At 40.7% G+C, this 13,362-nt stretch overlaps 1 protein-coding gene across 4 annotated transcripts in view; it reads left to right on the top strand.

Annotated features, from left to right (window-relative positions):
• Macf1 (microtubule actin crosslinking factor 1) overlaps window positions 1-13,362 on the top strand; it is a 312,940-nt gene that overhangs the window by 254,962 nt on the left and 44,616 nt on the right. For all 4 annotated transcript variants that reach the window (XM_051188727.1, XM_051188725.1, XM_051188724.1 and 1 more), the window contains 5 exons: window positions 8,628-8,789; window positions 8,987-9,157; window positions 10,359-10,525; window positions 11,715-11,874; window positions 12,203-12,529. In XM_051188727.1, coding sequence (XP_051044684.1) covers window positions 8,628-8,789; window positions 8,987-9,157; window positions 10,359-10,525; window positions 11,715-11,874; window positions 12,203-12,529 — 987 coding nt within the window. The remainder of the gene's footprint in view (window positions 1-8,627; window positions 8,790-8,986; window positions 9,158-10,358; window positions 10,526-11,714; window positions 11,875-12,202; window positions 12,530-13,362) is intronic.

Below are 13,362 nucleotides of genomic sequence, written 5' to 3'. Positions count from 1 at the left end.
CAGCTGGACTCTTCAGGGCTGAACACTGGATAAAATGAAAGGAATTCTTAGGAGCTTGGACCATACTTGAAGGATAGAGAGGGTGTGCCATTGTTATTAAAGGACATAATTGGTATAAATTTTCTGCTTCCAACTCAGCTTCGGTGAGAATTGAGTGAAACTAGATATTGAATAAGACTTGTCGATAAATGATTTTTGCTGACTGAATTTGAAAAGGCAGTGTGCTCTTTAGAAAAGTAAACAGTAAAACCAGAAGCCATACAAATAATTATTTTATGCTTGTCGATTAAATGTCATTTTTCTGCCTGCAATTATGAGGCTTCTAGCCTGTGAGGAAAAACCTGTTTGTCTTAAGAGTTTCTCCCAAAAATGGTTTCGAATCGGAACTTCCAGGTCTTTCTGGAAGGCAGAGGCAATTGGTGGTTTGTAATATAAACATCTAAGAGGACTTACAACTCGTATAGAATGTATTGGGAGAACCTGTGGGGGGAAGAAACTTTTGAAAGATTGATGGTTCATCTTTATTGAAAAAGTATGGGTAAGCCACTTAGCAGGCCAGACTGTTTAAGGCGGAACCCCACTTGCCTGGGGAAAGGGGAAGAGGAGGATGGCTATATAGAAGATTGCTATGTTCCACAGCGGTCTATATATGATACAATGAGGATAAATGAACAGATTGACCAGGGGTCAAAACTTAATCAGACTTCAAAAAGCACCATGGAGAAGGTGGAAGGAAGTACCATATCCAGCAATGGTACATCAGGAGCATCATCGAATGGTCTTGAATCTAGAGTGTCAGAAGGCAAGAAGCTGGATGAGAGAATAATATTTGATGCATTGAAGCTGAGCAGTGATGTGCAGAAGTCAGCACCCGTGCCACCCAGACGCCGGCCAAATGCAGAGCGCAAAGATAACATTAACAGGAGATCGTGGAAGTCCTTCATGCCACCCAACTTCCCAGAATTTGCAGAAAGGATGGAGGCTTCTCTCAGTGAAGTTTCAGAAGCTGGTGCTTCAAATCCTTCCTTGCAAGAGAAAAAGGAATCCAGCTTGGCACTGACAGAAAGTTCTGGTCACTTTGACCACAGGGAAGCTCAATCAGAGTCTGTAACTTTGGAACACATGTCTAAATCTGTAGATATTCCAGAAGTGCAAGATGTGAAAAACTTGCGAGACTGCCAGGACTTCAGATTCCAACAGCACAGTGAGAGCTCTCCCCATGAATTCCAGCCTCTAGAGTCAGAAGCTGCAGCAGCAAGTGGTAACTTGGATGAAATGCAGGAACATAGATTCTCAAGTGCAACCTGGCCTAGGGCCATGAAAACTTCCAAGGGAGGCTTCCCTGAGAAGCAGCACCCCCTTGGGGACACTGCATGCACTGTGGAACTACCACCACTCTCTCCTTGCCTGAGTGAAGAGCTGTTGGATCCAGAATTACATATTCTTATAACGCCTAGCCTGAGAGAAAAAACAGAGTCTGAGTTAAAATTTGAAGAGGATGAGCGGTGGATCATGATGGAGGCTGAGGAGGATTGGGAGGAAGAGAAATTGTCAGAGAGAAGAGTGAGTCTTCCGGTTGCAAATGGGAAGACAAACCTGACAGGTATTTTTGAAGGAGGAGAACAAGCAGACACAGTAACAGTGGTACAGGAGAGATCTGATTGCTCATCTCTCTTGGGGACTTCTGACCACCTAGCTCTTCCTCAGATTTGCTGCTCTAATGATCTGCAACCAACTAGGGATCAACCTGCTTCTGTTCCCAAGGGGATGTCCCCTGACCAAACCATTATGCCTGCAGGTGAAGATGTTATCAGTGAAATGCAAAACAGAGCTGCTCAGGGCCTAGAGGGTCTGATCTCAGGGTCCCAGTGTCCCACTGAAGCTGAGCAGCTCTCTGACACAGATTCTGTGCAAATGTTTCTTGAACTTGAGAAAGAATGTTTATGTGAGGAAGGAGTAACTTCTTCAGTTGAGCTGCTGAGTCGAGCCTCTTCTGAAGGGCTGGCTCCATCCCAGGATGCAGATTCTCTTGTAATTAGTCATTTTCCAGGAGCTGCCTTAGAAAAGGAACAGCATGTAGGTCTTGTAAGTGTAAGGATAAAGGACCATGACACTGGATCAGATGGTGAATATTCTAATGCCCTGGATTGTTCTCAGGTGCCTAAAGCTGTAGAGCTTAGTACTCACCCTGATAGCAGGAGGGATGCTTCCACTGTTAGCAAGGAGTGTGAAAAAGTGCCTTTTAGCCCCAAGATTGGTGGAGAATTTAAGTCCCCAACTGATCTGGAGCCACTCAGAGAGCTGGACATAGGATTGCTGAACTCTAATCCCAGAGCCTCTTGTGCAGAAAAACTGCCAGTAGCTACTGCTTCTGAGCTAGCCAAAGAAAATGGCAGTTTGTCCCAGGTAGACTGCAATCAGACTAAGGGGACTATAGAGGTAGAGATGGAAAAGATGCCTCTCAGTTTTGCTTTTAATTATGAACAAAGTGTTACCTCAGGAACTGAAGTAGAAGTGTCATCATCTGATTCAAATGTATTAACAGATGAGATTCATTCAGAAAGTGGAAAGGGAACTATAATTAGTCCAGAAAATAACAATCCAACGACATTGGGAAATGTAGACCCTTGTGAGTTGTCCTTGGAGAAAGTGTATAATAAGGATAGTGAAACAAAAGAGCTGGATTGTCTTGTAAAGAATGGAGCTCCAGTACATTTGAAGTCTCCAGAGTCAGAGGTTCTGAGTCTGCACCTTCTGGATGGAGGACTGAGCCTTAGAGCTGGAGCAGAAACCATGAATGACAGAGAACCTGAGCAGAGTATGCCATTGTCCCAGGAAGGGGATGTGGAAATGAGAGATTTAGATTTAACCCTGAACATCTTTCCAGAAGAACAAATCACCAAAGCCAGTAACACTGTACCAGGTTTAAAGGAATGGATATCCAATCAACAGGAGCCTGCCCCAACTCCTGTAGTACCCACCATAGACGATGCCCTGGATGCTGTAGTGTCCATTCAAGGAGAGGATGTCCCAGTTACAGCAGTGCCTGCCCTGGAGGGGCCCACTGCCAAAGCCTCTGCCTCAGAGGGAACTGCTGTAGCTACGCCAAATGTGTCTTTCCCCGAGGAGGATAACCCAGTTGCTTCAGTGGTCATCTTAGAGGAGGGTGTTACAGCTACCGCATTATCAGCCCCAGAACAGGCTGCCGCCTCATCTGATGCAGCGCCTTCTGTGGAGACTGTTACAGTGCCCATCAGAGATGAGGACGGTCCCTCAGAGGAGCCTGACACTCAAGCAGCTGCTGTGTTCCTCCCAGAGGAACCTGCCACAAAAACTCTGGCAGAGCCCACCTCAGAGAAGTCCAGTGCTCCAGCAGCTGTAGTGTCTACTGCAGAGTCTGGCACTCTTCCTCCTGCAGGGTCTACACCAGAGGAGTCTGTTGCCCCAGCTCTTGAAGAACCTACCCCAGAAAAGCCTGATTGTCAAGTGGTTAGTGTGTCCCTCCCAGCATGGTCTGTCACTCCATCCAGTGCTGTGCCTGCTGTGGAAGAAATGGTCTCTCCTGGTGAACCCTTCCTAGGAGGAACTACCCACACTGATGCAGTGCCCACTGCAGAAGAAACTCTTGTTTTTGAAGATGCTTCCTCCTCTGGAATGTGGATCAAGGAGGACCTTGATTCTTCAGCATTTGGAATAAAAGAGGTGCCTGGCCCAGTGCTGAATGGGAAAGTGCCTCTGGCTACAACTGATGGATTAAATTCACATGAGGTAATTGTTGTTCATTTCATTGGCAGGAAGGGCCTAGAGTGAAGTGAGAATTGCAGGTTTTCTCACTTGTTGGTAACTAGTAATAGCATAAGTCCTCTTTCCTTTTGTTAATTCTGTGCCCCTGGCTTGTAGTTTTTAGATTTTTCTATTGAGTTTAGAAAGGAAATTTTCTGTGGTGTAAAATTTTTACTCATTTTTTTATTTTACATATGTTGGAGTCCAAAGTAACACATTTGTAAATAGATGTTTTACTTTTTAAAAAAGATTATTAACAGGAAAGTGTGATTCCTCTTTTGAAAAAATACACCCAAAAAAATGTTTTTTTAAAGAAAAAACATACAGCAAGCCTGTTTCCTGAAATCAAAAGAGTTCATGTTTCTTAGTGATAAAGACTAAGACAGAATTACACTGAACTTTGAGTGCTCTTGAAGCACTCTGGGAAGATTGGGTGATCAGAGTCTTCTCACTCACGATTCCTCACTTGGTAAGGCAGAACCCCAGAGGACTGTAAGGATAAAGAGGCAGTGCTTTTAAAGTATCACATATATAAGATTTCAATCACTGATCATCTTTTCCCTTCATCCTGTAAATAGAATTGCAGAATTCACAGAAGCAGATTAGGTGGAAGCAATGTAAAAAATACACATGTGTGTTTTAGAGTTTGTCTGTTTAGCTCTGGCTGTGCTCGAATTCACAGAGATCAGCCTGCCTCTGCCTCCTGATTGCTGAGATTAAAGGCATGTGCCACCACTGCCCAGCTGCAGACAAATTCTCCTACTTAACTAGGTGGTGTTTCCCTGTGGGCCCCACGGTTATCTCATAGTATACCTTCCTGTCAAGTTAGGATCTGTTATGCTCTGTGGAATGTGGCATTGATCCTGAGATTGCAGTCCCTTCTCATGTTAGAACAGCAGGTCAGTGACAGAACAGTTCCTTGTACTCTTGAGATATGAAATGCTTCTGGTATAAAGCCTGCAACAGCAACCAGTGAAAGGGGATGGATGTATAAAGAACCAATCTGATCTGCATAAAGAGGAATTCAGAGAAACCCTCAGTACAGGTCTCTGGGATCCTTCCAGGAACAGGAAACAGAATGGTGCCCTCCCAGCACTCATTCTTTAAGTGGGGTTATTTGAGGCAAAGTGTCGCTGTGTAGTCCTAGTTGACCTGGAACTCACTATGTAGACAGACAGGGTAGTGGTGGAGATCTCCCTGCCTCTGCCTTTGTGATTAAAGTTCTGGGATTAAAGGTATGCACCACCACACCTGGCTGTTTTGAAAATGATTGTTGAAGCCAGACATGGTAATGCATGCCTACAGTTCAAGCATGTGGGTCATTGGGCATGGGTTATTTGAGGCCAGCCTGCTACATAATTATGGGACAGCCTGAGCTACAAATGAGAATGGAGAGGAAAGAGGAAGAAACATAGTACTGAAATAATTATTAGTTGGGTTTTTAAAGAATTTATCAAAGCTGGACATGTGTCTGATTGGTAGAGTACTTGCCTGGCATACACACATGCCTGGGTTCATCTGTAGCACTTACATTGCAGGAAATGGAAAAGTTTTTCCCAAGGTTGTATGAATTGCACTTTGTACACTGTTAGAGACTTGGTTTGTTTGTTTGTTTGTTTGTTTTGGGGTATGTGTGGGTCTTGAGACAGGTCCTATTCTGACTGGCCTGGAGTTCACTATGTAAGTACAGGCTGGCCTCAGACTGGAGTCCTCCTGCCTCAGCCTCCTGAGTGCTAATATTGCAGGTATAAATCACCATACTTGGCTTCTAGGAGATTTTTAGAGGCAAAGGAACCTGTTTCTATGCAGATAGTTAGAACTCAACAAGTGGAATTTGTTGTAGAGTAAAAGGCTTCAGAGATTGTGTGTTTATGTATGTTCGATGTCCATGTGTATATCTAGCTAAAAGTATAAACATACTGTTCTCTTTAAATACATAAACTTCATAATAGGAACTAACAAGAGCATGGTTAAAAGAAGTAAAATGTTAGTTTATTCATTATTTCTGTGTTGGGATCTCAGGCCACTGAAAGCAGTTTCTAGTTACTTAAATCCCTACCTATAGGTCCCCTCAGTGTACTTAAGTCAAAAGTTCAGAGGAACAGGGTGCAGCCCTTTACACAAAGTAGGGTTTCATAAACTTAAAATTGGCCAAGGAAGTCTTCTAAAGCAAAAATTGGGGATCATCACAACACCAGTTCAGTGTTTGAATGTCCAGCTGATAGGCAGATCTGTCATGGGTTTGTTTGCTTTCCCTTAAGCAGTTTCTATACAAGGAGTCATTCATTCAAGAAATAAATAATTACTGATCATCAGCTTTGTGCCAAAGCATAGCCTCTTGCAGTGAATAGAACTGGCACAGTGCCTGCCCTTGTAGGCCTTACAGTAGCATGTGAGAGGCAGATATGAAGCACAGGAATAGCTCTTGTAAGTATATAATTATAAACTGTCAAAGTAGATTTCAAGACAGTTGGATAGAGTCAAGAAATACTTTGGAAGTAGAATTAAGACCTGTTGATAGATTTTATGTTGGAGATGTGTCAGTTACCCAGGATGACATAGAATCTGGTTTATACAGTTAACCACAAACTGGACAGTAGTAAATTACTGTTTGTTTGTTTGTTTGTTTGTTGTTGTTTTTTGTGGTGGGTTTTTTGTTTTTTTTTTTTTTTTTTTTTGTAAATTATTGTTTTCAAGAACAAATGTTAGGGTTTGATTTAGGAAGGAATACATTTGAAGGGATGGGGAAGTGAGAGATACTATTTGATTGGAACCATTAGGTTCAAGGTTGGTATATAAATAGAAAGCAGGTGGATGACAGGATTTGAAGCTTAAAAGAGATTTAAATTGAGAACCATGAGTATTTATCAGAGTTAACAATTAAAGTGATAGAGATAGATTAAATTGCCTGGGCAGGATTCTAAAAGAAAAGAGAGATGGCCAGGTGTTGGTGGTGCACGCCTTTAATCCCAGCACTCAGGAGGCAGAAGCAGGCCAACCTGGTCTAGTTTCAGGACAGACTCCAAAACAATTCCAAGAAACCCTGTCTCAAAAAACAAAAAAATAAAATAGCTTGAATGTATTTGATTTGATAGAGTAAAAAGGGCACTTCAGTGAGGGCTTAATACCATCCCTCTATCTTCTTGGCCTTCTCCCCCTTGTCCCTCAGTTTGTTTTGTTTGTGGTGGTGTTTCTCTGTACTACAGCTCTGGCTGTCCTGGAACTCACTCTGTAGACCAGGCTGGCCTCACACTCACAGATATCCACTTACCTCTTGTCTGCTTGTCCCTCTGTTTCTAATCCTCACATCATTAATACACTTCAGAGCCCTGTGTCCTCATAATATCCTTCATCTGCCCCCACCCTCATTCCTTGGTTTTTGTTCAGATTTAAATCTTTAGCATCACAGAGTAGAGCTGTGTGGCACTTGTATGGGTGGGGGTGGATTTCTGAGAACTATATTTTGTTGAACTGAATTCTTTGTAGTTTGCCTAACAAAATACAATATGCTCAAGTTGTAGTATAAAGTGTACTGGTGATTTCCTTCATGACCTTTTTCAGTTTTCACTGGGCCCTTTCCTTTTTACCAACTCACTTATCCAACTGTAGGCATTCCTTTGGAATTAGATTCCTAACCTTAGTTAGGATATATTGCGTGTCATAGAACAAAATTAGCCTTACTTAAACGCAATTCTCCTTTATGTTAATTTTGTCCTCTTCTTTGTATAGAAGAGAAAGAAAGAAAAGAAAAAGGAAGTATATATAGCAAGGCTGGTAAAATATGGCTACTTTTATGCTATAATAATTGAGAGAATCCAGTTCTTAGGAACTAATTTTTACATTCTTTCTCTTAAGACAATGAATTTAGCAAAAGTAAAGTTTTGGCATGTCTTTGTTTTGGTTTTTGATTTTGAGATAGGGCCTCATGTACTCCAGAAAGGCCTCAGGTTCTCTGTGTAATGTAACTGATGGTGATCATGAACTTTCTGACCTCTCTGTCTCTACCTGAGTGCTGAGACTATAGGGTTTGTGGCTTACACCCAGTTTTTAACAGTTCCATTTCCTGGACTGGCTGTTGCATCTAGAAATGTCTGTTTTAACTGTAGTAGAGAAAAACAGGCATATTGCTTACTATACTTATTCCCATTGTTTTTTAAGTTCTTTTGTTTCCTGGTGGACATGATCCTTGATATCATCTTTTTAAAGTATTTTATATCCCTATTTCTTACTCAGCACATGTGTCAGAATCATCAGGAGCATTTCTTCTTGTAGACAGGGGAGTACTGTTTCAAGATGATTGAATGTTGTCTGTGCCCCTGAAACAGAATAAAGTTAAATGGCCACAGGGGTATTAAGCTATGAACATTGCATTTTTCACACAGTTGATTTGTTTTAACTGAGTTATTCATCCTAGCCAGAGTGGTCAAACAACTATTCTCCACGGCATTTTTCCAAGATCTTAAGTACTTGTAATTTGATAGCATCCTTCCCTTTCACGATTCATAGTATTTTATGACTAATACTTCACTATTCCCTATAGCTTTTAGCATTAAAAATTAAGCAACCAATTTGAAAGAAGATACTGAGTCATTGGGTTAAAGACCTAAGTAATACAATAACTGCCTCTGGGTATATGTTACTAAGAGGATACACAGGAAAATATATAACTGAAACATGAACCCATGTGTCATCTTGGTACCTCACTGTTTGATGTTTACATTTTCCTCTTTGTTCCTTGTCCTCCTTAATTAAATCATATAACTGTCTTGAGAATGACCAGATACTGTAGTGTAAAAGGCTTAATGTCCTCTGGAGTAAATCTGCTTTGCTTTGCAATTATCCAGATGTTTCAGAAAGAACAAGTGGATCCTCTTCAGGTGAAATTGCAGCAGGTGAATGGACTTGGCCAGGGATTAATTCAGAGTGCAGGAAAAAACTGTGATGTGCAGGGTTTAGAACATGACATGGAGGAGATCAATACTCGATGGAATACACTGAATAAAAAGGTGAGTAGTGAACAAGTAACTCCTGTGCTGGAACTGGAAGGGATGAAAAAAAAAACCATCTAAACCTAAGGTTTCCCTTGAAACTAAATGCCAACAAAATTTAGTTGTTGCCATCTATAATTACTAAAAGGGTAAATAGTAGTTTAAGTACAGCTCTCTTCTTTCTTGTTACTGAGCCCTCTATATCTGTGACACAGGTTGCACAAAGAATTGCACAACTACAGGAGGCTTTGTTACATTGTGGGAAATTTCAAGATGCCTTAGAGCCATTGCTCAGCTGGTTGACAGACACTGAGGAGCTCATAGCCAATCAGAAGCCTCCATCTGCTGAGTATAAAGTGGTGAAAGCACAGATCCAGGAACAGAAGGTAAGTGGGAATGTAGAGACAGAACTGAAATGGCCAATGACAGACAGCACATTTGCCTATAACTTATGGCACACATTCAGAGTTCCAGTAGAACCTTAACTACATTGTGTTCCCCTGAGAAGAAAGGTGGGGATTGATCTTCATTGATTTACTGTGGCATTTGTTACACTGAGGAAGTTATATACTTGATCATGTGTCATGTTTTAAGATCAGCAATATTCAGAATAATGTATGTCATGCATGAGTTGTCTCTATTTTTTGTCTTATTTGCTTAATGTTAGCATGTTATACATAATATAATTTGATCACATTCACCCTCTGATACCCACTTGTGCCTCTTCTACTCGTCCCTTCTTCCCACGTAGCCCTACATCTATTTTGTATATATAAGAGAGACCCAGTAAGTATCATTAAAATTGATTACAGGAATATGGGTATCTTGCCAATGACTGTATTACTGAAAATAAAAAATGTCTTTCCCTCTTCCATCTGCTGTTAACTGTATCAGATCTTCAAGATAGGGTGGGGTTCCATGAGCTCCTTTCCATTCTTGACAGGGTGTAAGGGGCCAATCTTAACATGGATGTCATGCATGTAATCACAGCTGCTGAGACTTCATTAGTCTTCATCATTTCAGGTCTGGACATGAGCAGTACATGCCCACACTACTTCCTCTGGCCCTAACATTTTTTCCTCCCTTTCTTTTACAACATTTCTTGACTCTGGGGAGAGGAAGGTGGATAAATGTCTTTATGGCTGATGTATCTCATGCTTGTCTGGATCATTATGTTGCTGAGGATGGCACTGAATTTCTGATCCTCCTGCCTCCACCTCCCAAGTGCTGGGATTACAAATGTGAACCTTAACCTGATTTATACAGTGCTGGAGATCAGACCAAGGGCCTCATGCATGCTGAGCCAGCACTGTACCAACTGATCTCTCTATCTCAATGCAGTTTTATTAGTTTTTATTGTATTTTATTTTATAGTATGCATGGTGTCACATGCCTTCAAAACCAGCTCTTGGGAGGCTGCAACAAGAGGATTTTTTAGAGTTTCAGGCTAGCCTTGACTACATAGTGTAGATCACCTGCCTCTGTTTCCCCAGTGCTGGAATTAAGTGTGTGCCCTTACAGCTGGCTCTTGATTTACTTTTAAGTCACCCTGTGACTTTCCTATCTCTTTAAACATATATGCCACAGTTGCTCCAGCGACTCCTTGATGATCGAAAGGCCACAGTGGATATGCTTCAAGCAGAAGGAGGCCGAATAGCCCAATCAGCTGAGCTGGCTGATAGAGAGAAAATCACTGGGCAGCTTGAGAGTCTTGAAAGTAGATGGACTGAACTCCTCAACAAAGCAGCAGCCAGGTAAAGGATTTGAGGCATCTTCAGAGGATTGTTTTGTGCTGTGTTTGATTTATAGTCACTGAAGTGCTTTAAAAGCTCTTGGATAACTCATGTATTGGCTTTTATTGACAGGTGATAAGTATTTAGGGATAATCCACATATTGCTCTCAGAAACTTACTCATAAGTTCTAAGATTGGAGAATGTTTGCTGTGAGTGGTGGCTCCACTCCCATAGAGTTGCTGTTCCAAATAACAGATGCAGATGCCTACAGTCTAGCCAAGTTATAGTTTTAGTTTTTGAACCAGATTTTTATTTCATTTTAGTTATTTTGCCAATGTTAGGGATTGAACCTAGAACTTCATGCATGCTGGTCAAGATTTCTACTACTGAGCTACATGCCCCAGGGGTAACAGGCCTTTTAAAATCGCTATCCATTCAGTCTGTTCTTAGTGTCCAAACCCAGCATTATGGCCTTTTGTTACTAATTTGGTGTTCATACAGATCTGTGGTTATTTACAGGTTCTCTCTATCTAAGGCAGCTTCCTCTCCCCTTTGTAATTTACAGTATACTTAGAATCCAAGCTTAATGTGGATATTATATAAGATTTAAGATTCCAAATGACCTGTAAAGAGTGTGTGTATGTGTGTGTCTTAAATTTGAACTCATAGTACAGTTTTGGCTTGAAATTGCCAGAAACCTAATTGGATTTTTGAAACTGGGGAGGGACTTCTAGCTCATAGAATTACTACTTTGGTTTTCAAATATTCTTTCCACTCTCTTGCAGAAATAGCAAAGATAGAGTAAGACATGAACACCATTGGTTTGGGGTTCCTTTATGTTTTATTTGATTTATTTATTTGTTCAGATGGCGCACATGCTACATTCCATTCTGATATGTGGAAGAGTGCTAAAAGATCTCCTTCTATCCTTAGCTTACTACTACTAATGGGGTGACTGAACAAATACTTGTTTAAGCCATTGGGGTTAGCTTTCTGTGTTTTAATCATGGGATAATTATCCAGCCACCTTAAAGAAGGTCAGGGGAAAGTAATGCAGTGCAAACTACTACAGCTGCAAAGTAGTACTACCTAATAATGTGTTTTGTTTACTGTAGACACTTAAACCATGCCTAGTAATGACAGCACTTTTACTGAAATTAATACTACATGACTTTCTGCCTGAGCAACTTGTTCTGTGTATTTGTGTAGGCAAAAACAGCTGGAAGATATCTTGGTTCTGGCCAAACAATTCCATGAGACAGCTGAGCCTATTTCTGACTTCTTATCTGTCACAGAGAAAAAGCTTGCTAACTCGGAACCTGTTGGCACTCAGACTGCTAAAATACATCAGCAGATCATTCGTCACAAGGTAGGAAGGTGTTATGATAGATGAAACACACAACTGGAGGTAGAAACTTAAAAGCTGCAGCATTCTCTAGAAAATGTTTGTGGAGTTTTTATTTTGAGATAAGATCAAATTATTAGTTGGAAAAGATATATTGGGTTGGCATAAAGTAAACATTTACTAATAGGCTAACAGCAAAGGGAGGAAAAACAGCTTATGTGTCATTTTATATTGTTTTTGCCATGCAACAGGTGAATTTTTATTTTAATTTGTTCTATTATTTGTTATTCATTGTTTCATGTTTGCTTTTCATTTGTTTTTTGTTGCTCATTTTTTCCATCTGGATTTCCAGGCTCTAGAGGAAGAAATAGAAAACCATGCAACAGATGTGCACCAGGCAGTTAAAATTGGGCAGTCTCTCTCCTCCCTGACATGTCCTGCAGAACAGGGTATCATGTCAGAAAAGCTAGACTCATTGCAGGCCCGGTACAGTGAGATCCAAGACCGATGCTGTCGGAAGGCAACCCTGCTTGAGCAGGCACTGTTCAACGCTAGACTGTTTGGGGAGGATGAGGTGGAGGTGCTCAATTGGCTGGCTGAGGTTGAGGACAAGCTCAGTACAGTGTTCGTAAAGGATTACAGACAGGATGTCCTACAGAAACAGCATGCCGACCACCTGGTATTTGTGTTTTCATTTTTACAGTTATGTTACTAAATTATTTTGTCATTTCAATATGTTTCTCTTCATTTCTTTTAATTTCTCCCTTCTCCCCATTCCAAACACTTCAACTTCATTGTGTGCATAGTATATTTATGCATATATATGCATATAACTATGCATATAAGTGCATAGTTGAATTGGTGCTAAGTATTCATTATTTTTGGATAGATCTATGGAAATATTTGTATATAACAAGCTGAGCTAATGATTCTAGAATATATCATATGGGTTATAGTTAGGGCCTATCTCACCTGCAATTTGTGATTTTCATCATTGGGTTATGTAGTGGTAGATTTTTGAGTAGGTGAGAGCATACTGTAACAAAACCACATATATCTCAGTGATATCCATAATCTCATTGTGTAGTTGTAACAAGAATATTTCTGAAACCCCAGGGATTCTGTGTCATTTTATAAAATACTCCTGTTTTGGTCTTTTTAAAAAAAGGAAAAAAACAAAACAAAAAAACTATGTGTGTGTCTGTGTGTATACATGCCTGTGAGTGCAGAGGCCAAAGGTGTCAGATCTGTGTTGAGATAGAGTTGTCGGTGGGTGTGAGCTGCCTGATGGTGGTGGGAATCAAACTCGGGTTCTCTGGAAGAGAGTACATGTTCTTAACCGATGAGCCATCTCTCCAGCTGTGTTTCCATTTGCTTTTATGAAGTCTCTTTATTTTGGACATAATGGGCATTTTTGCTATATTTAATGTCTAATATTCTTGTGTTCTATTTTAATACTGATAGATTGGTAAAGCTGATATCATGCTAAATCTTTTCTCATCCAGCACAAAA

Source organism: Phodopus roborovskii, unplaced genomic scaffold, assembly GCF_943737965.1.
Source record: "Phodopus roborovskii unplaced genomic scaffold, PHOROB, whole genome shotgun sequence".
In the NCBI taxonomy this organism is placed as follows: domain Eukaryota; kingdom Metazoa; phylum Chordata; class Mammalia; order Rodentia; family Cricetidae; genus Phodopus; species Phodopus roborovskii.
Note: the sequence above shows the minus strand (reverse complement) of the source record. Positions and strands in the feature narration are given on the sequence as shown.